The sequence below is a fragment of the Hippocampus comes genome, unplaced genomic scaffold (genome assembly GCF_001891065.2).
Source record: "Hippocampus comes isolate QL1 unplaced genomic scaffold, H_comes_QL1_v1.1 scaffold317, whole genome shotgun sequence".
Taxonomy (NCBI): domain Eukaryota; kingdom Metazoa; phylum Chordata; class Actinopteri; order Syngnathiformes; family Syngnathidae; genus Hippocampus; species Hippocampus comes.
In genome coordinates, this window is record NW_017805531.1 from 1,263,220 (window position 1) to 1,289,866 (window position 26,647).

Genomic DNA, 26,647 nt, shown 5'->3' on the forward strand with positions numbered 1-26,647 from the left:
ATTTGAATTTCAAACTATCGGCACATATTCAAGCAGCACTTGAATAAATTAGGTAAATGAATGAAGTAACTTCACCGGTCCATCGCACCTCTTTGCCACATCCAACATGTCAGCACTATTGACGTACGTCTCCGAGCTAAGCAGTTCTATCGGTATAGTTTAGCGTCTATGGGGGGCTTCTTGTTACTGTCCAATGGTCTGTGTGCTACTGACAATGTGAACCGTGGAACCGTGCAAGTAAAGACAGGGCACCGGGGAGCTCTTGTACAGACGACGTATAAACGCTGCGTGAAAACCTTTCACAAGCCTCAATCTTGCCATGCAAATAATGGAATAACAAAGAATGGGCATTTTACATCAAATGTAGATTTAAGTATCCACGCACGCTGGCGCTTTGTGCTCGCCGGTTGTCTGTGCGCGTCTTCTTCGGTGTCTCCTCTTACCCACCCCCTCTTGTCTCCCCTCACTGGGCATGGACTGACCGACTCCTTCTCCGGATCATTTGATGGGGCTGCTCAGAGTCATGATGCCGCCCAAGTTGCAGATGCTGGCTTTGCTGGCGTTCGCCGTGGCCATGTTCTTCCTGGAGAACCAGATTCAGAAACTGGAGGAGTCCCGAGGAAAACTCGGTAAGTACCCGACAAAAAACGAGGTGCTGTTCTGTACCACCAAGATGCGCCTATCATACGAGGTTGTAAGGGCGCGCAATTTGCGCAGCAGCTCAAGAAGGCACGCTCTCTTTCCGCTGGACTTACAAGTCTTTATTATTTTTTTATGATTGCTCGATCGATGCATTGATCACTTAATTTTATCCAGCATTAATTTAATATCAATCAGAAAAAAAACCCTTACATATAGGGGCACTCCTCTGATTCTGAGGATGCTCTCCGCGGGCTATGGCTTTGTCTGTAAGAAGTGAGTACAGAAATATCAGCAAAAGCCTACTAGAACAGCTAAACTGTATTTTGTGTTATTCAGAGGCACTTTAAATCGTGGCACAAATGTACTGACTTCCATTTAACGTGAGTTTGAATGTGATTTGTTAATTCTAAGCACAGCCACATCCTGAGATATAAGAGTGGCTGGACACTCACACTTATCCTTATATTATCCCGGGTGTTTCTTTTTACTTTCCCTCTCAAAAATATTTTGTTTTTTCAACTGTAGTTTACAGGTCATAATAATGGTGGGAAAAGTTTTGACATGATTACTCTTTGTCTTATTTTTTTAAATCACAAAACCCTGGTAGTCAAAAAGTGGTGTGTATACTTTGTATATCAACTCTAGATGGAAAGATCTTTATCCCATGTGATGAATTAAATTGTCCCATCAGCAAAATGTATACATATACAGAACACTTGGAAATATTAAAATTGTTTTGAAGCATTGAGGAGGAATCAAAACTAATTTTAATCAAATCTACTGTAGAAAAAAAAAGTACGTTTGATGGCTATCCATCCATCAATCTATTATCCGAACCGCTTTGTTTCACCGAGGGTTGCGGGCATGCTGGAGATTATCCCATCTGACTTCGGGCAGTAGGCAGGGTACACCCTGACAAATGACAACTAGTCACATCCTCAATCACACCGATGGACAATTTAGAGTTTTACTTTTTTTTTTTGTTATGTGTATTGTCACGCGACGGAACAGCTCTTTGGACATACCAGCCCGCAATCTAGAGCAGTCGGCTGCTGTATCTGCAGCTCTAATAAGCCCGGAACACCGGCAGAGTTGCAGAAATCTCGACACTTTGGATTGCAGTTACATTGCTCTTGTTGAAGATCGAGTGGGGAATTCCAAGTCCACTCAAAACTGCTTCCGCTGTTCTATGGGAAGAAAACTGCCCCACTTTGTCACTTCTTGTGCCATCGAAGAGTATGACTCGGAACAGCATGCCGCCAAGCAGATGATGACTCCCCTGCTGTGGCGGAGATGACACGGGTCATATGAAAACATATCTCCGAAAGATACAGCGGGCAGATACATGACTGTCAGTTGGAAAGCACGGCGCTTGATCCCCGATTTCAGACTCTGCCCCATCTTGATGTTGTTAATGCTATGCTATGCTAATGTAAAGTATGTTGGCAAATGACACTTGCTTGCTGTGTTAGGTTTAAAGTGTGTGTGTGTGGGGGGGGGGGGGGGGGTATGTGTTTCTGTATGTTGCGTAGGAGAAAAGGTGTAGCTCTTTTCAAGATCACAAATCAGATCAGAGCGGAAGAGAGAGAAGACAGCAAAAGTGCTGCTCCTAAGAGGTTTGCTTTTGGAGAATCTGGGTGGAGACTCTTTCGGTCAGGCACAACAGCTGACGAGCATTATCGACCGATCGTTTAGTTAGTAGTTATTTTTGTATCGACGCTATCAAAGTCATCATTTCACGCACACCCAATTGAAAGGGAGCAGACACTGCGTTGAAATCTCCTTCCCACCTCCCATTAGGGGTCCAGTCAGTCCCAAGAAAGATCTGGGACACTGCAGGATTATCTCTCTGATGCCTCCACTGTGGCGGATTTGAAGGAACAGCAGACACCCCAAAGCTTTGGCTGCCAGTTCAGGGTACCTTTTGCCAGCTTTTCAATTATTTCATAAGCTTGCCTGAGGGGCAAGGTCGTCGCAGGTCATAGCACAGGTGTGCTCTTTTTATCATTTAAACATTGAACCATTAACCAAACAGGTCACATGCGAATTGCGAATTCTTGATTTTTTTTCTTTTTGGATGCAGACTTAGAATAAGGTAGTTTGTTTACTATTTAACAACTTGAAATGCCCAAAGCACACAAACATGGCACGGGAACGGCCTTCCCCCTGACTGCCCATCACCACCAAGAGAATTTGTTGACTTAGCGGGAAAAAAAAAAAAAACGTCCTGATGGATGACAGGACGGAGCACACTTCTGCATACTGAAGCTCCAAATTATTTGCTGCATGGGCAAATAGTTTTGATGGAAGAATTTTTGTGGGCACGGTGCTGACAAGCTTCAACTTGATGGTCAGGTGGCCACCTGCCGCTTCCCCTTCTGCCGCTGCATCACTAAAACGCTAGCAGATTCTATCTGCATCATGTAGTAAAAAAAAAGGGTAAAAATCTGTAATTAATGTAATGTAAAATATTTTTATTATACGTTATCATGAACTTGATTCATGAAAAATGTAATAAAAAAAATAGAACCTATTTCAGTTTTTTTAATTGTATTGACAATAAATCAACCCACCCATCATTTCACAAGGTAATTGAATTAAAATGAAATAAAAAGGATGATAGAATACGTTTAAACTAATTTTAGCGTGAAAATGGCAAAATTAATCAAAAAAAAAAATTCTGAGCCGTGTTCCTGCGCCTTCATTCGGGATTTGCCCGACTTAATCCAGTACGATCGCATTGCAAATGCAAATATTATCCAGTCTTCACTTGTCAAAACCTTAAATAGCAAGCACGGTTCAAGGGACATGTTTGCCAGAATCCATCACCACCGTATCAAAGTGCAGCGCACAGTTTAGAGTCAGTACTTGTCAAATAACAACAACCACCCCCCCTCCACCATCCTTATCAGACATGCTGATAAATAAATGCATTGATTTGTGTCGATCACGACAGCCGCATTTTGCTTGTTGAAGTTGGCTCCAGCAAATTTTCTTTGACAAACCAATCAGAGCTTGATGTGATTGAGGGCCAGCTCACTGGCCCTGTGAGGAAAAAAAATTAAATGTGTCTGGTTTCAAGAAACTCTCCCATTGCTAATACTGTACAGAGTTGCCATGAGATACCGGCTGAATTTGTTCCTTGACACTCATATCTCAAATCATCTTTCTCCATCGTAATGAATGGAAATGCAATGAATCCATCCCAACTTCCCCTAAAGATAAAAAAACAAAAACGTTTTTTTTTGCTCTTCGCAGAGGATAAAGAATTGCCTGTGAGTATTGTTATATTTCATGGAACAAATATTGCAATCGAGTCTAATCGCTATCGGCATCAATTCAGGATCGAAACATCTTGTGACGAGAGTTAATTCCGCCCGGGTTGCAACGACCCGTTTTCCGCTGTTCCCAGCGTGCGGTCCGGTTGGTGGCCACGCAGCTTGCGCCATTTCCACCCATTATAGCCTTCCCCGCAGGGCAGACAAGCAGTGATTTGCTTCAGAGCTAATCACGCTCCCGAGGTTTGGCCGAGGAGTCTCCTGCATTACAATGACGCCGCCATGCAGTTGTGCCTCCTGCTGTGGGCGTCATCCATTATTCTGACAGTAGTTCTCTGCGGCTGCTTCTCAGCTACCTCGTCGCCAACACAGACTGACTTTGCGGCGACGAACATCATGCTCGGTGGCCACTTTCTGCGGGTCTTGTGCTTGGTTTAATATGAACTCGGGGTCAGACACTTTATTTTGAAGCTTACTTTGAGAAAAGATTCACACAAGTCAGTGCTGCAGTGCAGTAGCTAAGAAGGGGACATAAAAGTTTGTTTTGGGCATAATCTGTCATCTGTACTTCATGTTAATTGAAATGAACTGAAATGCCATTATTTCTAATAGAGTCAAATGTATTTTTTAAAACAATCAACTATCATGAATAGCAATAAACTGGTCTTTTAAAGTCTAATTGTACCTACTGCAGTATTTGTCTTCAATGTGTGTCTTTAAGGGGCGTGGCGTTGTGAGTGACATCAGAAACTGAGGGCAGTTTTGTCTGCATGTGAGTGTCAAGGTGTGAGTTGTGGCCGACAGCAGCTTGATACCAGTCTCAACTTCCATTTTCGTTGATTCTACCCGCCCCCCCCAACGCTGTTCCATGCTCTCGTTTTCTAATGTACACCCTGTATAGGTCAGGCAAGGCAAAGCATCCAGAGCTTGGGTGCACATACCTCAGGTCAAACATTTTCGACGTGTGGATAAATTACTGCTTTTGCGACGTACAAATGAGCATCATGTCATGAGCCACGTCGAGCGCCACTTGCCTTCCACCCTTCTCCCTTTTTTTGTCCAACAAAAGAAAAATGTGAAAATGTTTCTGCTCATACTTTCTGTTCAGAGAATTTATCGCTTTGTTGGAAAATACTCGGAAGATAACGGCAACAAATGACAATGCGGTACAGCTGCAATGACAAAGACAATATATTTAGTCACCACATTTCACCATGTCTAAGAATGCGTTTTTGTTCATTCTTGATATTTCGGGAGTCGTGCGAAATGAGTCATTGCTTATGAAGCCATCACCCTCCGACCTTTCTAAACTCGTAATGAGAGCAGATGACTCTTGACCCCCGCGTGACTTCGTCAAAACTCTTGTGGCTTTCTTCCTTGCCATGGGCGCTTTTTAAACTCCTTTCACTCTTCTGCCACAGAGAAAGATAATTTCCATTCTCTTGCGTGGAACTACGCATCTTGTGTCCTCCTTGCGATGACTTGTATCAAATTTAGTGCAGTGACCGTCTGTAGAGGCAACATAAGACTGGAAAGCTTTCTTCTTCTTTCTTTTTTTTTTTTTTTGGGTCACAGTCCGCTGCACAAGGGCTTGGGTTGGAATTGGACTTCGTTATGCTGGCTACTGTCGTCACGCCATCAGACCTGAGGCAGAAATTTTCTGGAAAAGAAAATTGGTCAGGCATTGCTGCCTCCAGTGAGCCCTGTGATTTAAAAAAAAAATACAACAAAAAAGTGTTTCCCCCCAACCGTTATTGCGCCAAGGCACATTTTACATTAGAAAAATGTGATGACACACCATCAAACAAAAAAAAATGTCATAAAGCATCAACGTATACAACAAGACATAATATATATGCCCTTGGATGTAGGAAAGGAGAGCCACAGTCAATTTACGAAATCAGTTTGACATATTTCCACATTTCTCATCTGATTCGAACCATGCCAATTTGAAACTGTTGATTGAGTTCATTCAAGACATCTATGAAACGATCGCATTCCCCAAATTGCCACATTTGTGCAATAAAATTCCCAAATGGAAGGGATATTTGACTTAGACGTTTATCTCCTCCACCCACATTTCTCAACGGATTCAAACCATTCCACCTCCTCACTGTTCAAGCTGCCCCAAATTCCCAAATAAAATTCCCAAATGAAGAGCTATTTTAAATCTTCAGTGGCTCCTTCCACATTTCACAGCCAATGAGGAGCATTCCAACTTCCAACTGTTCAGCTCATTCATGACGTAGACGCAACTATTGAACACAATTCCTACGTTTCGGCAAATCAATTCCAAAATTTAAGAGGGATGATAAATATTAACCCCCTCGTTCCAAGTATCTCAACCACTTCAAACTATTCCAACTTCAAAACTCTTTCGCTCATTCAGGACACGCATGATACTATCATCACCTTTCCAAAAGTTGCACATTTTCATTACAATTCACCCTCACTTTCTGCAGACATTGCTTTCTGTAGTCGCTAATATCGCAGCACTCCATTGCTTCAGTTTGCTTTGACCTCTGCGTGACACCTCACGTCTTCCCCGAGGGCTGTAAAGCCGGCACGAGTCATTTGCTTCCACTCTGCATGTTGACATTTGCTACTTTAAGCAGCCAGTCGCCCAGATTAGCTCTGTCACTCTTTTGAAACATACCAGTGGAGCTGCTAATGGAGGGGAGCCCACCGTGGCGATGGGCGTCGCTGTCGCCGACGGATCTGCGACACGGCGACGTGTTAACGGTCACGTCTGGCTCCTGCAGTTTTTGTTAGAAGCGGGCTTTGATTCGGCGAGCTGAGGAGTTACGGCGCAGGTGTTAAACTCACGACCCACCAGCCATCCTTGGCGTTTTATGCGTATTGTAAAATCGACCTCAACTTTTACTTGACTTCTGTTCAAAACTAGGCATGAAAATCATAACCAAATGCAGGGGCAGTTGTGGAAGATGATGGGATAATTATTAGGGTTTCTATGTAGAAGATATTAGGTAAGAGGGGTTATCACCTCTACGAACAACTACCATACAGCTAAGCTACTGGCTAGCAGACGCATGTTAAAAAAAACAAAACCAAATAGTCCAGTGTGAATGTAACTTCCAGAGGCATTTAAAGAGTCTCTCCATGGCTGTTCAGATCAAGATAAAGCATAAAAAAAGACATTAATAATGTTTTTATAGCATAATAATTTAGATTGGTCAGACTGTAACGGTTGCACTAGTCTGTTAATGTCTTTAAAAATATCTCACAAAAATACGGACGTTGACTTTTTTTTCTAAAAAGAAAAGGTTTCATTTTTAAATTTGTTTTTTATTTTAAGAGCAGTTACATTTTCGTTTTTTTTTCCTCACTCTACCCAATGTGAAATTTCACCCTGACCGCGTCAGTTATACACGGATTTTTGCTGTTTGCGGGCCTGTCGCCTGCGAATGGCAAGGGTCAACTGTATATTGTTTTTTTACATCCCACAAGCCAATAACACATTTAATCGTATTAAACACACTGTCGCTGTGAACATATTTGAATACACAAAAAAAAACTTTAAAGAATGAAAAAGATAATAAGAAAATACTATATGAACTGTATCGTAGTGTCTGTGTGTGCCTAGAAGAGGCGGGGTCCAGTGGGGTGGCATGTGACATCGGCGAATCTGTGTGTGAGTGTCCGGTTGTGAGCTGTGGAGTACAGCAGCTCCTGCCTATATTGGATTCATGTGTTTTGATGTTCTCCTGGTGTTAAATAAACAGCTGAAAAGCAAGTACAGTACACTGTTTAAAAAAAAAAACACATTAAAAACGATCACATGGGCGCAAAAAATGGACCGCAATATAGCAGGGGAACACTGTATTTGACTTCACTGCTGTAACTGACCCCCCGAGGGTATCCTTACCTATGATGTGGCTCGCGATGAAAACAAGTTTGACACGGATGATTTACGGTCACCGGCCCGCTCTTTGTCTAGCGGGGCGTGTGCTTTTGTGCAATGTGGTGCACAATGCAGCAAGTGCACTTCTGCTGCATTCGCCGGCTCCTGCAGCAGGATGACGGACAGGCTAATCAGAGTGTTACGGACAGCTTGCCTCCCCCACCCTTCTGCGACACCCTCTCTCTAATAGTAGCCGTCACTGCTCTTAGCTGGCATCGCCCCAACCCGACGCACGCCCCCTTTCCTCCCCGGCACCATCAACTTCTCCCTCCATCATCTTGCTGATGTCACTTTTGGCCCGAAGTGGCGGCTCACTAAGCTAACCGTCCTCATTGGACTCCTCTCACCTTGCACCAAAATCCCACAGGCCTGCATTTATGGCACGCACATGGCGGAAAGCTGGAGTGACAGCTGATAGTTGAAAAATATATAGTTGTCGTATAACGTGAGAAAAAAATGCCAGGGGTGAGACTGGACCTTCAATGCTGAAGTGAATTTTTCCCTTCCTCTTTTTTTAGGCTGACACGGTGTTTTTGAATTTTTTTTTTTTTTTTTGACATGATGAAATTGTTCAAGACTCATCGTTTTTCTCTATATTGCGAGCAAAAATTTTACTGACAAGCGATCGCTTTTTTGCTGTTTTTTTTTAAGATGTCTATTCTGACTTCACTGAGTTGGTCATTTTTCAGGAAACCCAATAAACAGCGTTTGTTAATCTATTAGGATTGTATCTCAAAACGTGCAAGCCATCATCAACCCTTTTGGCCACAATAATTTGTAAAAATGACAGACGCGTGGAGTGACCAATAGTATCGATTTGTGAAACACTATTAAATTGACCAAATTGATTTCCACTTTACGCTGACAAATTTATTAGCTGTAGTACAAGGTGCACACACCCAAAGAGGCAACACAATGTCCATTGAATTAATCAAAAAAGCCTTCATTCATTAAATTCAATTTAATTAGGTTGTGTCTGTGTGTGTGATTTTTTTTACAGTACAATACTGTGCTGGAGTGCTTTCTTTCAAATTAATTTTATTATTTGAGGGACGTTGGAACACGTTAATGGCAATTTCATTCAATTGAATGGGAAAAGTTGATTTGAGAAATAAATAACTGCAATCACAAGCATGGTCACGGACTGAATTGGTTCAGTTCTATCCTGTGGTCAGGGAGACACTGACATTTCAAATGAACTTTTTTTAGTTCAGTCAACTTCATTACTTTTTGTTTTGGTTGCCGGACGAACATACCTAACATTCAAAATAAAACTTCGATCGGACTCGGATGGTCAGTGAATTGGTGAATAACAGCCCGGGAATGGACGGGGGCCACTCTCCTGTGTTTTCAGTTTGTTTATGAAAACGTTCCTATTTTTACAAGCTTGTTTCGAAAACACACGCTGAATCTCCACAGTCCGTTTTTAATGAAGGCCAAAGCTACAGGATCAATTTTGAACTCAGTGAAACTCACACCGTGCCGTCGAAGCCTGCGGCTTTTTGACAGATGATGAGGCTCGCTGTTGTAAACACGCGACAGCAGGTGTCTGTTCCCACTTTTCCTCCCTGCCGAGTTTGCTTTTTCTCCTCCCCTCTTCCACCTCAATCGGCTCCTCATCAAATGGAGATAAAGCCGCGTCTGATATCAACTTCCCCAAATGACAACGCTATCATGGAGCTCCCGTGGGATCAGTAGTTGTCAACATCTTGGTTTGTAATACAGTGTCCACAGTACGCTGTTGACGTGAATTGACGTCCAAAGCCAAAAATGGACCAAGCGACGGCTCAAGACTCGTAACATCTTGAACTTACTGTGTTTTACTAAGCTCAATGGATGAGTATCTAAAAACATCCTGTCTACGGGATTCCAAAATAAGATGCATACTCCCAAAGGAGTTGCGACTGGAGAAAGCGGGTGTTGGGATGGACATGAAAGAGACAATTTGAATTGTCATGGCCACACATGCAGACACCTTTTCAGGGCACGACGAGAGAAAATGACAAACTCTCACACGAGATGAAATAATGAAAGCAGGCCTGAAGCTTTTCCCTTGAGCGATTTCACCAGAAAGGATGAAACGTTCCACTTTCCCCATGTTAGTCCAATAATTGCCTTAAAGCTGTTTTCTGTAACACTTCTACTCCAAATCCTCGATGGCAATGTTTTGTCCCCTCCACTCCCATGATTGAGGTGACCCTTTGCCCCCGCCCCCACCCACTTGTTTGTATTACAGTTTTTTTTTCTGCCTTCCATCGATTTCTGTTCCATCACTGAAGCCACTCGTAGCCAGAGCTGTTTTTTTTTTTCTTCCATAAACTAATTCAGAATATATTGGCTCTGTCCCTGGATCAATATTACGACAATCTCCATTTGGCTGTCTATGCGTAAAATAATCTTGCTTAGGAATTGGCAAGACTGATCCTCTCAAGTCTTGAATATGAAAAATATGCTCTCTGGATAAAAGTATTGGGACACTTAACTACTGGTCTATCAGGAAAACAGCTCAGACAGAAGAAGTCTTTTCTCCAAATTGTTCTTAGCTAACTAGCTAGCTAGACAGACAGCTAAAATTTGGGGGTGAAACGTCCTAGCTATGAATGACAAGGCATGGTAAAATCAGTATTGCGCAGGCTTTTGTTAGATCAAACTTGAAAACAAAAAGATGAACATATCTCAAAACCCGATGTTTTGGTAACACTATTTATTTATTTTTCCAGGATATTGTAATCTGTAATTCCTAAATAAATGATTATAATTGTTATGAACAGTACGGTTATAATAATACCCACAATGACCCCACATCGGTTTGAGTTAATGGAAAAGGAGGCCTCGGTTCAGCCAATTAGCGCCTTGGGAGTGCAAATTGATCCTGTATTAGCGCTACGGCTAAACACACTCCTCAGCACCTTTATGAGAAGGCTACACCGGCGATGTTCAATCTGAAAAGAGGCCAAAAGCGAGACAGCAAGAGATGAGGCCATGATCACCGGTGAAGTGCTATTGTTGTGACCGTGTTCTCTACAAGTGGATTCTCATTCTGCCGCGTGTCCATTCTCCGCCGCGGTAGCCTGTTTCTCCCGCTCATCATTAACTCAATGAATAGCCGGTGTCTGCTCGTTCTAAAAGAGTGCCGTGTTTTCCCCCTGACTCCTGTGGATGCATTATTAATCATGTCTTACTGGGCTGAGAGGCAGCCAATGACGGGGGAACATCACATACAGTATGGTAGGAGGTGAGGGGAGAGGTGTACCTGACGACCGCATCTGATTTATTCTGCAAATAATGTTTATTTAGAGGAAAGCGGAGCCGCGATGAAAGATGACAACTGCTTTCCAGTGCGTTTCATTTGTCTTCTCTTGCTTTCCTCAACACTGTCAGAAGTGCTGACCTACATTTACAAGCTAAATGCTATTTGGAAAGTTCAAAGGCGAAAGCAGGCAGCACAATTTTTGGTGACGTTAGTATCAACTAAGCAATTAAGAAGCAAGTAGGGGGCGGGAATGTACGGTTTATTGTCTCAGTTATAAGTCTCTGATGTTATTTCATTGCAAAACCCAGACAACTTCTCGGAATGATATTTCTTCAAAAAGTCTGAAAAGGTAAAAAAATGATCCCATAGCTATAATACCGTAGTGGTCATTTTTCTTGTTCATCAAAAACGTTCAAAAATGACAAGCAGTTATGCTATCAGGGTAAGAACATTGTGTCATGTTCGTAAATGAATATTGTTGTCCATCCCCATATTTTAGCTGAGCGTCTTTTAAAATGCAATATCGACAGGAGTTACATTTTTTAGTTGTTCGTTTTTTGTTTTTTATAACTGGCAGGTCGCAACCTGTCGGGTAGGTTTTGTCTGACATTCTTTTTACTTCCACCCACTCACCTTAGGCTTGCATTCTTTTGTTTGCTTCTCCTATTTGTGTTTTCGTACAGTGTTGATAGTTCCAACATCACTGTGATGTGATAGTTAGTGGTATTAAAAGGCAGATGAAGTCCCTAATAAATTCCATAGTAGCAAATGCGAGGTCCCTCCCCCGCCCCCACTCAATGTTTTCTTTGGTTCTTCCTCTTCAAGTGCGAGGATGCTCCAGGCTGTGACAATATCGTCGCTTCCGCCTCCATCTAATAGCTCATCACTCAACGGGAGTTAGCCTGATCGTTTCCCCGTCCTTTGAAGCGCAAATGTCTCCCAAAAGTGCCGGCGAAATTCTGCCGCTTAGTCACGGCGAGTTTCTGGCAGCGTTGCATTGAGCCCGTCCTGCCTCGCAACCTGTCGCGCCCGCCTTTACTTAGCGAGCCCGGGGAGCGATAGAATCTGCCATCTGTGTAAATTGCTTCATAATCTCATCTTGTTTCTCATGAGCAAGGCTCAATGTGGACTTCTTCTCTTCCCGTCACGTCAACTTGCGGCCTAGAACTTGGGGACACACACACACACACACACACACACACACACACAAGCGCACACTCTTTCTGTTTTCCCAAACACTATCAACTTTTCAGACAGCAGTGCTGGCTTGAATGGCACACAAGATGTATTCGAGGCGAGTGTGGCAGGTGTAAGCGCGATGATTATCATCTCCGCCGCCTCACCGGGATTCTTATCATGAGTCAAGAAGCATGTCTTGCATTTGCACCAGCAATTATTGATGGTCCGCATGTGCCTGGCTCGCACTTAGCGTGCCCTTTGGTGAAACCGCTCGTGGTTTCTTCCTGAATACAGTACCTCAATTTGGGAGTCGAATGGTACCACGACCAAGCTCGTAACTCACTTCACTCCTCTGTTAATTCGATTTTCCCCATTTAAATGACTTGAAATATTTTTTGAATCATTTCATAATTCATTTGTCTCCCCACAAAAAAAACGGCATCATTTATAAGGTGTAATTACTGTACGTACTGGGGTACTCGTGTGTCGAATGTGTGCCTTTAAGGGGTGTGGCCTAGAGAGTGTTCTTATTTTGTCCCATTCAATAAACAGCTGCGAGCGCATCGTGACCGCGGTTCTCCTTGCCCACATGTGAGGGTATTACAGTACAGCGAGCCCCTGCATATTCATGGTTTAGCATTCGCAAATCCATCAATACAGCATTTTGTCGGGCTGTAGTTCATGAACTGTGCAGCAACTCAGCTCAACCATCCATCTTTGGAGTCTTCTCACTAAAAACAGCCCATTACAAAAATGTCCACAGTAGCATCTTTGTCCTCCATGACCCTCAAATGAGTAACAGACCCGAACCGGCAACCACTTGAACACTCAAATGGTGTTGTCTGTCGGCTCTGACAGGACCAGCTTTGTCTCTGCTATTACCGAAGATGGAGGAATGCGTTCTCCACAAAAACGGCCTCGGTCTTGGCATGCCGCATCATCCTCTGTCAACAGGAAAAAGTCATTTTTTGATGAAGTCAGCCTGTCAATTTTTGCATAGGAAAGTGTTCTCTCACTATATTGTGGGTCATCTAGCCAGCTGGTATCAAACTTAAGGCCCGGGGGCCAGATCTGGCCCGCCTCATTATTTTATGTGGCCCGTGAATGCAAATCAAACATGGCAACTTGCATGATGCTTGCTAAAATCTCGACCAAAATTTCAAATTCTCATGTGTCATAAATAAGAGTGATACTGTAATTTTTTTGTGACCAAACCCCTCATGACAGTAACTTAAACAATAAATGAATAAACCGTTTTTCTTCTTTATATGGTTTCAGTCATAATGGCCCTCCAGGGGATGCTGTAACTAAAATCTGGCCCGTGACAAAAATGAGTTTGACAACCCTGATCTAACCCAAATGTCATACGTGCTCCCACATAAAAGTAAGAATTTACTGTATGCCTACGAGCATTGTTGGATGCTCACTTTGTGTTGATGCTCAGTGTGTGGAACGTAGCGGTCTACGGCAGGGGTCCCCAACCTTTTTTGCCCCACGGACCGGTTTATGTCAGACAATATTTTCAGGGACCGGCATTTAAGGTGTGGCGGAAATAATACAACAAAATAATATGGTATGAGCTGCATGAAAACTGTGGTGTTTTCGAAATATAATAATAAACACAAGGAGCGTCTAATCTTGCCGCAACACTCCAATCGCTATGGCAATGTTTAATGCCTTCAAAATACGATACAACGCAAATTCAAAGTGCATGAAAATGACGACTCACCACAGCACCGAGCTTGATTTTCTGCAACCAGACGGTCCCATCTCGGGGTAATAGGAGAGACAATGACACCGCAAGTGTGTGGTTTATGTCCAGTCTACTTCGTAATTTTGTTTTCGTCGCCGTTGCTGCATAATCCCCCCCCGCCTCACACAGGTAGGATGTCGGAAATAGCAAAAGTGCTATTGTGGCGATCTCAGAGTATTCAGACATAACTTTAATCCAGTTGTCTCGAACGTACTTTTAAGGCCGCCGTCATTTGCGATCTCCAGCAGTTTTTTTACTCATTTTGCGAGCTCCGGTGTTTGTTTTTAGCCTAATTGGCCGCGTTACGGAGAAGCGTGGCTTGTGGGGACCCCTGGTCTACGGTGTTTCACATCATATGTTAGCATTAAGCCAGCCGGACATTTGCTGGCAAAAAAATGGTTTGGGTGAACATTTTGATGTTAAAATACACAATGAATTTATTCTCATGTTTGACAGTAAACTTCTGTTATGTCAATAATTTTTCGACAGACTCCGTTTATCCCAATTTTTTTATCTTGTTTGTCGCATAACCGTCCAAGCTTGTGCGGAGGGATCCACAAAACCAGCAGCAGGAGCAACAGCAGCAGCAGTCGATGAACGGCATTTTTTGGGGCGGATAAAGCCGCCAGACGGCCGGCCGGGACTTCTCTCCGTCATCCGTCATTGATTTTGCAATCCAGCGGCATCCGAGCAGAACGGCAAAAGCTGTGCACCTCAGTCAGGGCGCTGATAGCCAATCTCTATTACCCACCTAACCCAAGGCCTCGGTTCAAATGGCTAACCCTCCCCTGGGTTGAGGCAAAGAGGCGGCCATGATGGATTTATGATCTGCTTAGTTCAAGCATCATCCCGTCTCCCTCACTTTTAGTATCCCATCACGAGTGACGCAACAGCAGTAGTACATGACGGGCCATCCCGTTTTTTTTTTTTTTTTTTTTTTTCACATCCGGTGGCAAAATATGAATGATGACTCCAAATGGTTGTCTCTAATCGGCTGCGAAATTGCCTCAGTAAATATGTTCGACCACAAGCACTCTGTCTCGCTGCTGTCGGCGGGTGAGAATGAAAACCGGCAGGGTAATAGGCTTGTACTTGTCACAGTGTTTAAGACCCGTGTTGGATTCACGCTTCATAATTGGCTTTTAATGCACAGAGACGGCTCGAGGGGAGGAAGTGGCAGAAAAGTGCCATGAAAGGAGGCCCGCTGTGTGGCCATAGTAATTCGGGCTTTTGTCCTCTAATTAAATGACCTCAGATGGGAGCGCTAAGCTCGGTTTTGTGTGTATGTGTGCAACCCCCTGATATGGAGGTTTGTGCCAAGTCGTCGGGTAATGAATGGGGCGTCTTCTACAAAGCCTGAGGAGGCAGTCTTTGTTCTTGTGGACTGTTTGGAAATTTGGCAAAAAAAAGAGAGTGTTTTTAGCGAGAGCTTTCGTGGGCCTCTTAGCATAGTTTGGACGTTGTTGGTAGGGACACGATTGCCCCCCAAGCTTTTGTGATTGTTCTTCAGAAAAGTCTGGAGGCCCCCTAAGCACCCTGGAGCCTTCCAGAAGGCCAAGTTAGTGTTAATATGCATGGTCACCTGTTTGTCAATCAAGACCAGCAGTCAGAATGAAACAAAATCCAATTCATTATGCATCTAATGAATGTGAATGTGAACATTCCCCTCGTGATCCAATATAATGAGGCTGAATACAAATTTGTCCAGCACAAGGATTTATATCGTCATAAAAATTTTAAGCAACATTTTTGCATTGATTCATACGATGCCAGACATTTCTGAACACATAGTTGCAGCAGTTTGTTGGCATTTATTGGCTATCGCCCTCATAATCAATGTTACAACCTATGAATCACACCCTAATCTTCTACTCAAAAGCTGTGCTGATCTGAAATCCAAAGCGATGCAACGCTGTCATCCACAGGAATCTTTATAGTACTTTATGAACCAGAATAAGACAAGCTGGGTGAGAAGTGGAAGTGGAAAACGTACACTTATGGAATTGTGGTTTGTGTTATTTTAACCTAAGCATATTCATAACCAATAACATCTCCATCAACGTTTAAATAGCATCTAAAAAAATTTAAAGAATTAAATGCTTGAAGCAAGTGAAATGCTCTTATTCCAAAACGAAATCGCTTACAAGCAGAGTTTGCCTTGATTTGAGATATTTGATCTTGATTAGATTTTGCAGTGCAGGGTTTCCCATTTTGCTGGCCATCGGGAAAAAAAAATGCTAAGACTTCTCCACAGGCTTCACATGATGATGAATGTGAAGCCAACACGCTATCAAAGCGTTTTAATGTTATTCCACTTAAAAGCCTTGAGATGCCTGGTGCTCGACTGCCATCTAATATTTATGGCCCACATTGTCGCAGCTTTGACTCACCGCGATTCTTTTGAATATCACAGCCAGTTTTCCTAGCACCCCGCTCATAAAAAGAATCCTAGAAAGGACATGTGAGCCCCAGGCCGTAAAGTTCAACCATCGCAAGTGTTTGTTGTCACCGCTACCGATGTTGGCTGCCGTGTGAATGAGCGTGTCCATTACGATTGTTGCCTTCTGCCAGACACCATTTTGTGGCCACCTGCCGCGATTCCACGCGTGTGCCAGACACGGGAGCAATGTGGCTCCATCTGTAACCAAATACAACTTTGATCCGGGGCAGCATATATAGCTGCACAGGCAGGTGGAAGACAAGGGGAAAGGGGGATATTTGTTCAGTCGTAGGAAGTAGGCTAGGTACAAATATGATTTTTTTTTTTTTTTTTTTTTTTACAGCAATTAATTATTCAGTTATCTGTTCTTCACTTGAGTACAGTGAACGCCCGCATCGTCGTAGTTGGGCATTTGCAAATTCACCTAAGACTTGAATTTTTCTAGGAGGTGGTGGGCAATTATCTTCCATTATTTGCTGAGAAAATGGAGGAGTAATACATGCGGCATCCCGGTGTTGTCACAAGACAAATGATGTAATGCACATTGACGGAATGTATCAGATTGCTGGAAAGCGGTTGAAAGGTTTGATTTTAACATGTTTAACAATAAAAAAATTATAGCTTAAAATAAAATATAGCATAGACAAGCATGCTTCACTTATGCCACGTCTCCTCATCCCCTGCGTTATTAACAAAGCCTTTCTGTTGTAACAGTGACAAATACATATTGTCAACTGCAACCGACTTTTTCTCCAAACCAGCATAAAAAGGAACCGGGCCATTTCCTGTTCAGTTGCTTAGCAAGCAGTGCCAAATATGGGAAAGCTCGCACTGGGCCACTGTTGTCCTACGCCATCCTGCATCCTATCTCATGATGTATGCCACAAAAAGCAAAGTGCCGTGTCAAAAGACCTTTACTGCCTTCATTTGAAAACAGACACAGTTATCACTTCAACTGCACTTCCTTTACACCAATTACGACTTCCCTTTTTAGCCGGGGTTTTGGTGGCATCTTCGGGTGTTTCAGAAATGACCTGCAAATATACGAGGAAGTACCGAGAAAACGTCAATATTGTGGAATTTTTTTAAAGAAAGTTGCATTTTTTTTTTAAATTGAAAAAAAATCTCTTGCCTGTCAGAAATCCAAGGACCCAAGAAGTTTGAGGACCTTTGATATCAAGGTGGCACGGCTGTGACAGCTATGAGCTCCCACGGATATTAAGGGCTCCCGTAATGTGCTGCCTCTTCTCTCTCTTTCTATCTCTCGCTCTCTCTCTCTTTCTCTCTCTCTCTCACACACACGCGCGCACGCACAATCCTCTCAGTCGTCCTTCCTGCAAGCTTCTCCGAGCATTGTCAACAGCAGTCAGTCTGCCATGAATTCAGATGAAGAGAAGCCTGCAGGCAACAAAGGCAAGAGCCCGCTTTTGTGTGCCATCTTTTCACACTACTCCAGTTTACACACACACCAACCTTCCACCCTGCTCATTTGTAGTGAATTGATGTGCCGTCCTACGTCCGCTAGCTTTCAAATAACTGTCACCTTCCAGTCAAACTGCCAACCTCTCACCCTCGGCCTGTCACCTCCGGCTCTCGTCTCGCAGCTTTTTATCATTTCTTCCTAACCCCGGTAGATAAATCCTGGCGGAGTAAATCAAGGCAAACTCACCTACACTGTTCGAATGAGATATTAAAACTAAAATAAGAACGAACCGCATCTGGTTTGACGAGGGGAAAGGAAAGCAAATGGTTCAGTGGCTATACAAGTTAACACGTTAAAACACCAGGTTTTACTCAAGTGAGGACTAGAACCCTGTACAGTTACATTTGAAAATGAAACAATTTTTTTTAATGTTGAATATATTTTTTAAAAAACAACATTAAATGAACTGCACGAATTCACTCTCGCATACAGATCATCAGGTGTACTCTGAGAAATGATCCAATTTCGATTGAATTGTCATTATTTGTTTACAAAGTACTAAAAATAATGTATTTTTATCCATTGTCTGTTTTCACTTCCGTGATTTGCGACAAACTCAGCCGCGTGCTCTGCCTCGTAAAAAAGGAGTGAAAACTAGGCGCCATCTTGTGGCATCCAGAGGCAATTATCAACCTTTTAGCAGGTCGTCAAGTTACACATGGGTTATGAATGCAGAAATCTACATCACTTACTTTCTATCTTTTTGTGACTTTTGTGTGTGTGTGTGTGTGTGTGTGTGTGTGTGTGTGTGTGTGTGTGTGTGTGTGATCCTTCCAGAGCGGGCCATTGCTCGGCACGAGGTACGGGAGATCGAACAGCGACACACCCAAGACGGCTTGCGGGAGCGGGACTCTTCGTGGGCGTCTGTATCCGAGAGCGACGACGATGTAGTCATCATCTACAACCGCGTTCCCAAGACGGCGAGCACTTCCTTCACTAACATCGCCTACGACCTATGCGGGAAGAACCACTACCACGTCCTGCACATCAACACCACCAAGAACAATCCCGTCATGTCCTTACAGGACCAGGTCATCATCTATTGCCTTTTTCTAAGTACTCACACTCTGCACTTAAGCACAAAGCCGAATTCCGAGGTGCTTGGGATGTTGTGTGCAATATAAATAAAAACGGATAAAGAAGGTTTCTCAACTGACAGCTGCATTTTTCTTGGTTCAAGGTGCGGTTTGTGAAAAATGTGACAGAATGGAGAGAGATGAAGCCAGCTTTCTACCACGGCCACATCTCCTTCCTGGACTTCACCAAGTAAGAGCGTGTGTACTTGACTCCTCCTTGTGGTGATCAAGTGCTCTGTAACTGCACAAGGGAGGGAAACTTTAGTGTTCAAGGGCACAAGTGGATTTTTTTTTTTCAACTGGCAGATAAGCAAGGCAAGATAAGATATCCTCTACTGATCTGCACAAGTTCAGGTTTCATAGCAGGCAAAATAAATAGTGTGAATAAGTCAATGTGCTCCTTATTATATTTTTTAAATGGGTGTGTTAACGATGTAAAATAATTTTTATATTATAACGTAATATGATAACGTCATCGTGTATTTGATGGCATTTTGTATTGTATAATGTAGAAAGAATTTGTGATGAATTGTGCAATTATTTTAGTAAATAAAACCATTCACTGATATTTTTGTAATTTATTATTATATATGATCATAAATCAATGAACCAATTAGTCAGTGAGATAAATGAACACAAATTAAAGTAAATCCATGTAAAGTATATAAAATGGTTGATCACTCTTTATTTAGATTGAATGTATTTTTTTATTAATAAGCCCAGAATACACTGCCACCGTGTGTTCCATTTTTCAAAATTAATTTTTAACCCAAGAGAGTCACTTTTTCAGGTTCGGGGTGAAGATCAAGCCGATCTACATAAATGTGATCAGAGACCCCATTGAAAGGCTGGTTTCCTATTACTACTTTTTGCGTTTCGGAGATGACTACCGACCCGGCTTGAGGCGCAGGAAACAAGGAGACAAAAAGGTCTCAGTCCAAAGACACACCCGCACATATTCACGAGACCGACACTGAATGTATTAATTTCATCTTTTTGCCCCGTTTCAGACATTTGATGAATGTGTATCAGCCGGCGGCTCCGACTGCGCCCCGGAGAAGCTTTGGCTCCAGATTCCCTTTTTCTGCGGCCATTACTCTGAATGCTGGTCAGTGATGACAACGACAGGACCAAACAAATTGACCGTTGGTTTGCGACATGAAATTTAAAAGGACAACTACTGCCAAATTTTGTCTGCATTCCATTTTAATGGGAAGGGAATCCAAATGAGACATTTTTGTATCGGCAAGATTTATTTGACCACACAGACTCCGCGCCAAAAAGAATTGAAAAGAGCAGAGGCCAATTCCTTTTTTTTCTTATCTGTCAACTAAAAATATTTGGGTCTGACATTGAAAGATAAGTGAAATCAAGATTTCATCTTTTATTTATCTTGATTATTTGTGACAAAACAACACATTTTTAGGGTGAGTAAAATTATTGGAACATATAAACTAAAAGAAATTGTGCATAAAACTCGATATTTAGATGATCTAGCCATACGCTGATAACTCATTAAAAAATTGCGATCATTATCCAGGTAACGGTAATCTGCAAAGATTGAAAGTAGGCAAGTGGACTCTTGTTAAATGTGTTGTGCAATTCTTGTTTTGACAAAAACATTCAAAAATTCATTCAGCAATTATAAAGTTTGTATGCCTGTTGGCTAACGACATGCTCTAAGACAAAAAAAAAATCTGGTAAGAAGAAATTGCATTGAGTTGAGCTATTTAATGTGGATTAGAGTTGATTTTTCATAGTGTCGGCCTTCGTGTGGAGTGAATTTAGCCCACTATTTCCATCACGGAGATCAAACAGCTCCCATTTTTTGGTTTCACAAGCTTTTTTTTTTTTTTTTAACAAAAAAAAAAATTACACCTACACAGAATATTTCGGTCTTTATCCTTCCTCTTTGTCCTAATCCTTGCCTGCGTTATCTGTCCTCCTTTCCCTTATCTTGTCCTGTGAGCATTTCCCATGTCCACGTGGGATTAAAAATGCCAACGCTTGTCTTTGACAGGAATGTGGGTAGCCATTGGGCTCTGGAGCAGGCGAAATACAACCTGGTGAACGAGTACATGTTGGTCGGCGTGACGGAAGAGCTGGAGGACTTTGTCATGATGCTGGAGGCCGCTCTGCCACGCTTCTTCAAAGGAGCCACCGATCTGTACAAAACAGGTGCGCGTCCAACTGGCTAGCCGTCCTTTTGTTGGCCCAATGAAATTGATTACGCCACTTCCACTCGCGCGTCACGCCAACGTATGTACTGATTTGTTTCAAAGACTGCAGCCGGGATGAATGATGGCGAGCTCTGCTAAAATTAAATCCCGCTCACATATTGAACACTCCAAACAAAGCATTGTGAACAGAATTTTGCAGCTGCCAAATGGCAAATAATTAGATGAGGATTAACTTTTGGAAAATGATGAAACAGCGGCGAGGTAACATTGTCATTGGCTTTATTATTGTCTTTTCTGACGATCTCTGAAGCTTATCGATACACTTCCTCAGTCAAACACACAAATACAAAATGAGAGAACTGGCAAGGAGCTGCTGTGGGCGGGCTACAACTCACGCTCACATGCAGGCTAACTGATTCCAGCCCCTGACGTCGCTCACTAGGCCACCTTGAAGTCGCAAATCTAACACACGGATCCGACCGTACATAGCGTAATGACACTTTCTGAAATCCATCCATCCATCCATTTTCTGATCCGCTTTATCCGCACAAGGGTCGCGGGGAGGGGGGTGGGTGCTGGAACCTATCCCAGCTCTCTTCGGGCAGGAGGCGGGGGACACCCTGAACCGGTTGCCAGCAAATCGCAGGGTACACAGAAATGAACAACCATCCGCGCTCACACTCATACATAGGGACAATTTGGAGTGTTCAATCACCCAGGCATGTTTTTGGAATGTGGGAGGAAACTGTAATACCCGGAGAAAACCCACGCAGGCATGGGGAGAACATGCAAACTCCACATAGGAAGACTTGAGCTGGGTTATCGAACCCACGACCTCTACATTGTGAGGTCGACACGCTAACCACTGGTCCACTGAGCCGCCACATTCTGAAATATGTTTTCTAAGCTTTTTCCAATATTTATTAAAAACGTGTTACAAAAATATTCATGCATGTTTATAGAGAGTTATAAGCTTGATCAGAGAAGGAATTTACCTTGTGAGGCAAGGCGCCACTGAACACCCCCCCCATCCCCTCCCTCTTCTTGTAGCCATATTGATGAGGTACCAGAGGCTATTGTGTACACCTCTAAAAATATATTCCCTTGTCAGGGTGTGAAGTCTTGTTAATAACGTGACTAATTATGAAGGTCAATTTTTACATCTGGTAATATAACCTTCTATTCTCCATTCCTCTCACTTGAGTCTTGTGATGGATGCGATCACCGGGAGCGCCGCAGCCTCACATCACCTCGGCTCCACTAAATGTTAAGCAGCATCCAAATAGAGACCTTTTCTCCCTTCGTGTAATCACCGAAGAGGAATGACATCAGAGAATAGAGTGAAGCGAGATTAAAAGGCAAAAAAAAAAATATGATGGTGACAAACGTCTGCTTTATGCGCTCAACCTTATTCCTGCCTCCTTGTTCAATCACGCTTAATTAGTGTCTGAGCAGATCCCAGTAATTACCAATCACTCAGTGAAACCTGGCGTTTTCCCTAAGTACTTGCTAAGCCTCATTTCACCACGACCGATCGGCATTCTTCTATTTTTAGGACTTGCGCATATATGCTCAGACTTCAGAAGCCATGGAAACGAGTCAACTTCGACATTATGTGATTGCACATCTCCTTCGAACTGGGTTGTGGTTTCAGACTTAACAAGGCACACACCTGCCACCACCTGATGAACCCCAAATAAATTTCAACTGTTTGTGTCGGCCTTTCTTGATGGTTTTTTTTTTTTTTTTTTTTGCTTTGTAGCAGAAGCTCGATTGTGTGCAAACATTATAACTGCTGATTGGAACCGATGGTAATTCCCTTCCTCAACACAACAGCACTTATCACCACAAGAACACCATACCGACAATCAAGCATGCTTGTGACAGCATTATGCTTTTGGGATGATTTCTTCAGCTGGAACTGGGACTTTTAAACAAGGTGGAATTAATTACATTATTTATAGATTTTGGGGGGGGAAATAGGAGTCAGTTTGAGCAGAAAACTTTCAGGCTTCTGCTAGAAAGCAAAAAAATAAAATAAAATAAAATGTCAGGAAAAGCCTACTAAAACATCTGAAATGGATTTGCAGTTGATCAGTGGCACTTTAAAGGGCGGTAAGTCTGTGCCGACTCCCATTTAACATGAAACGGGTTACTCCTGAACGCAGCCACATTCCCCATTATGAGGCTGTGCACGTTTTTTTTTTTTAACTTGCCTCTTGAAAAGGTCACATTAATGGTGGAAAGGGTTCTGAAATGATTTACCTTGGTCTCATTTTTGGATACCACAGAAACCTGGCATTTGAGCACGAGTGTTGTAAACCTTTCAGGCTAATGTTGTGAGATGAGTTTGAAATAGTATTCAAGTGTTTACTGATCGGTAATTTGTTTTAATCGTCTCGTTCTGTACTTAGTTTTCCACAATTAGCAGCGGGGCTCGGGCCTTTCCCACCCACGCACAGCAGAGGAATACTGTATAAATGGATTATTATTTATTTTATTTTATTTACTTATTTTTAGAGCACACAATATCTGTGAGAAGTACTCATTAGTATGTATTACTCCGACTGGCTTTGGATGAAAGAAAAAAGAAAACTCTCATATGATTGGGGCATAAATCACTCCCGTATTGTCTGGAGCTCCTCCTCATCGCTCTTCTCATTAGCATAATGAATGTATATTTAATTTCATGAACCGCAACAGGTTTTTACCGTAACATGTAGTCGATTAAAATAATACCTGTCTGCCAACGTCGGCAACTAAGCATTATTGTTTTTGTAAATTTTGTACTGTTACCGTGCTATTTAGTGTAATTATATTTTATATCTCACGGCGAGCCTTGATTCTCCGTCTCTCCCTCTTGTGATGACAGGGAAGAAATCCCACTTGAGGAAGACCAGCGAGAAGAAGCCGCCCACCAGGGAGTCCACCGCCAAACTGCAGCAGTCGGCCATCTGGAAGATGGAGAACGAGTTCTACGAGTTTGCCCTGGAGCAGTTTCAGTTTGTCAGGGCCCACGCGGTGCGGGAAAAGGATGGGGAACTCTACATGTTGGCGCAAAATTTCTTCTACGAGAAGATCTACCCCAAAAACTAAGAAGGGTGGGACGTATCCTCGGAGCAGTTGGGGGGCGAGATGAGGATGACACAAGGGCGAGACGTCCAGGTGTCCGTTGGTGGAAATGTGATGGGAGTTAAAACGACTTGACTACTTGTGATGGCATATGCCGTCAAACTGCAAACAGTTGGTGTTGGTCACAAATGGTGGTGGGAGGAGGGGGGCGAGCTCGTGTTCCGTCCCCATCCCTGCAGGTCGGCGGCTTCCTTTCACTTCCATTTCAGAGGGCCGGCAGGGGCGGGGGGGGGCCTCAGGCAGGACATGACAATGTGCTGTTTGGTTGTGTTTAGCTATTTGAGCCCCAAAATTGCCTCGCGATTTTGCGGGCCATCATTTGCAGCCCGACTACATCGTATATTTTATAGATGATTTGGGGGGGGGGGGCGGGGGAAAAAAAAACAACAAAAAAAAAACAGTACAGTGAACCCCGCTTTTTGCCATGGGATAGGGACAGAGCCCTGAGAGCTTAATGACAGTTTATGATTGCCTAAAGTTGCCCCAAGTTGGCAACAAAGGACTATTTTTGTCTAAATGAAGATCCTTATGCCACTTCAACATAGTTCCTTGGCACCAAGATGCCACAAGATGGCGGCAAATGTCCTAAGCACAAAAACAGACTAGTCGTGCTCTCAGTTTCTCAACGAATAATTTGGTGAATGCTGAACTTTAAATTGGTTACAGTGGTCGCCTGGCATACAAGTTGCAGTTGTTTGCATGAACAGCATTGAGAAAATTAGCACTGGGTTATATTTTTTAACTACCGATACTGTACTGTAGTATTTGTGTGTTGAATGTGCGTGGCCTAGTGAGTGATGTCAGGAGCTGGAGTCAGGTTGGCTGGTTCGTCTGTGTGTGATCGTATGGGCGTGAGTTGTGGCATACAGAAGCTTCTTGCGAGTGTTCTCATTTTGAATTTGTGCATTTGACTCTTTCACCAACCTGCTAAAAGTGAGTTGCTGAATATTACCTTCATTGTTCTGTTTTTTTTGGGGGGGGCGGGGGGGGGGGACTCAAACTTGCAAGTTGAGGTGCTCGTAAATCATGGTAACACCATCCTATTAGACAGCGCTTTGGCGGCATCTTGTGGCATCTTGCGACGTTTAAAAAAAAAAACATGAATGGATGATTTTTTTCCAGCAAATAACAGAGAACAGGTTCCACAGAAAATAAAAACACAAATAGTTGAGTTCGTGAATAGCAAACCACGACTAGGTGGAGCTTCACTATATTGTCTTTTGGAAACGACGTGTACCCTGCTTTGCTCAGACCTCCAGTGAAAAATTGATCGAGCTGTAGTATTTGGACTTGAACAAAGATGTTTGAGGTTTTTATGAAATGTAAAAAAATATATATAAAATCATAATAATAGGTGTGTATGTTTTATACCGTGTGTTCTGGTTTGCGCTGGCAAGCGCATCTTTCTAGCCTCGCCGCTTCTTTCCATGTGCTTTTTTTTAATGACAGCGCGTATGAAGGAACGCAATGAAGATGCTGCTTGCTGTAAATAGGAGATTTTCGCTATGTCACTGCTTCATGTTTGAAATTAGCTTGGTTTACATATATATATATATATATATATATATATATATTTAATTAAAACAAGTCTGTGTTTTTGTAATTATTCAGTAAGTTGTTCTTATGTATATAACTGATTTTATTTGTTCGTTATGCTGCAATGCCAATGGCCTAAGGACTAACTGCCACCTTTTTGAAAGCTGCAATCACAACTCATTGAACAATTTGAATACAAATAGATGATGAGGGTTTTTGTTTTTTGTTTTTTTGTGTGTGCCTTCATTCTGCCCAAAACAATGCTGCAGCTGTGTCCGATACAAAATAAAACAACATGGCTGTATTTTTTTTTTCCGACGTGGTGAGATAAAGACTGGAAAGATTCACAACCGGTGACCGATAGAAGGAGACAGACAGCAGGCATTTGTTTTCATTAAAGTTCGAATCACAGTGAATGACTAACATCTTGATTTGTTTTGATGTAATATACTGGTAAATCTTGCTGACGTGCATTATTTTGTATTATCCAACCATCCATTTTCCGATCCCCTTGTCCTCACAAGGGTTGCGGGGGGGTGCTGGAGCTTATCCCAGCCGTCTTAGGGTAGTCGGCGGGGGACACGCTGAACCGGTTGCCAGCCAATCGCAGCGCACACAAAAACGAACACACTCACACCGAGGGAGAATTTTGCCATGCCATGCATGCTTTTGGAATGTGGGAGGAAACCGAAGTACCCGGAGAAAACGGGGAGAACATACAAACTCCACACGGGAAGGGCCGAGCTGGAATCGAACCCGGTACCTCTGCACTG

The 26,647-nt window shown here is 42.9% G+C and overlaps 1 protein-coding gene across 1 annotated transcript; it reads left to right on the forward strand.

Annotated features, from left to right (window-relative positions):
- The first annotated feature begins 190 nt into the window (after positions 1-190).
- On the forward strand, positions 191-25,669 carry hs2st1a (heparan sulfate 2-O-sulfotransferase 1a). The gene is made up of 7 exons (XM_019877774.1): positions 191-629; positions 18,728-18,981; positions 19,131-19,216; positions 19,817-19,955; positions 20,037-20,134; positions 21,047-21,204; positions 24,079-25,669. Exons 1-7 carry the CDS (start codon positions 506-508, stop codon positions 24,300-24,302), a joined length of 1,083 nt encoding a protein of 360 aa, XP_019733333.1. The 5' UTR covers positions 191-505; the 3' UTR covers positions 24,303-25,669.
- The last annotated feature ends 978 nt before the right edge of the window (positions 25,670-26,647 follow it).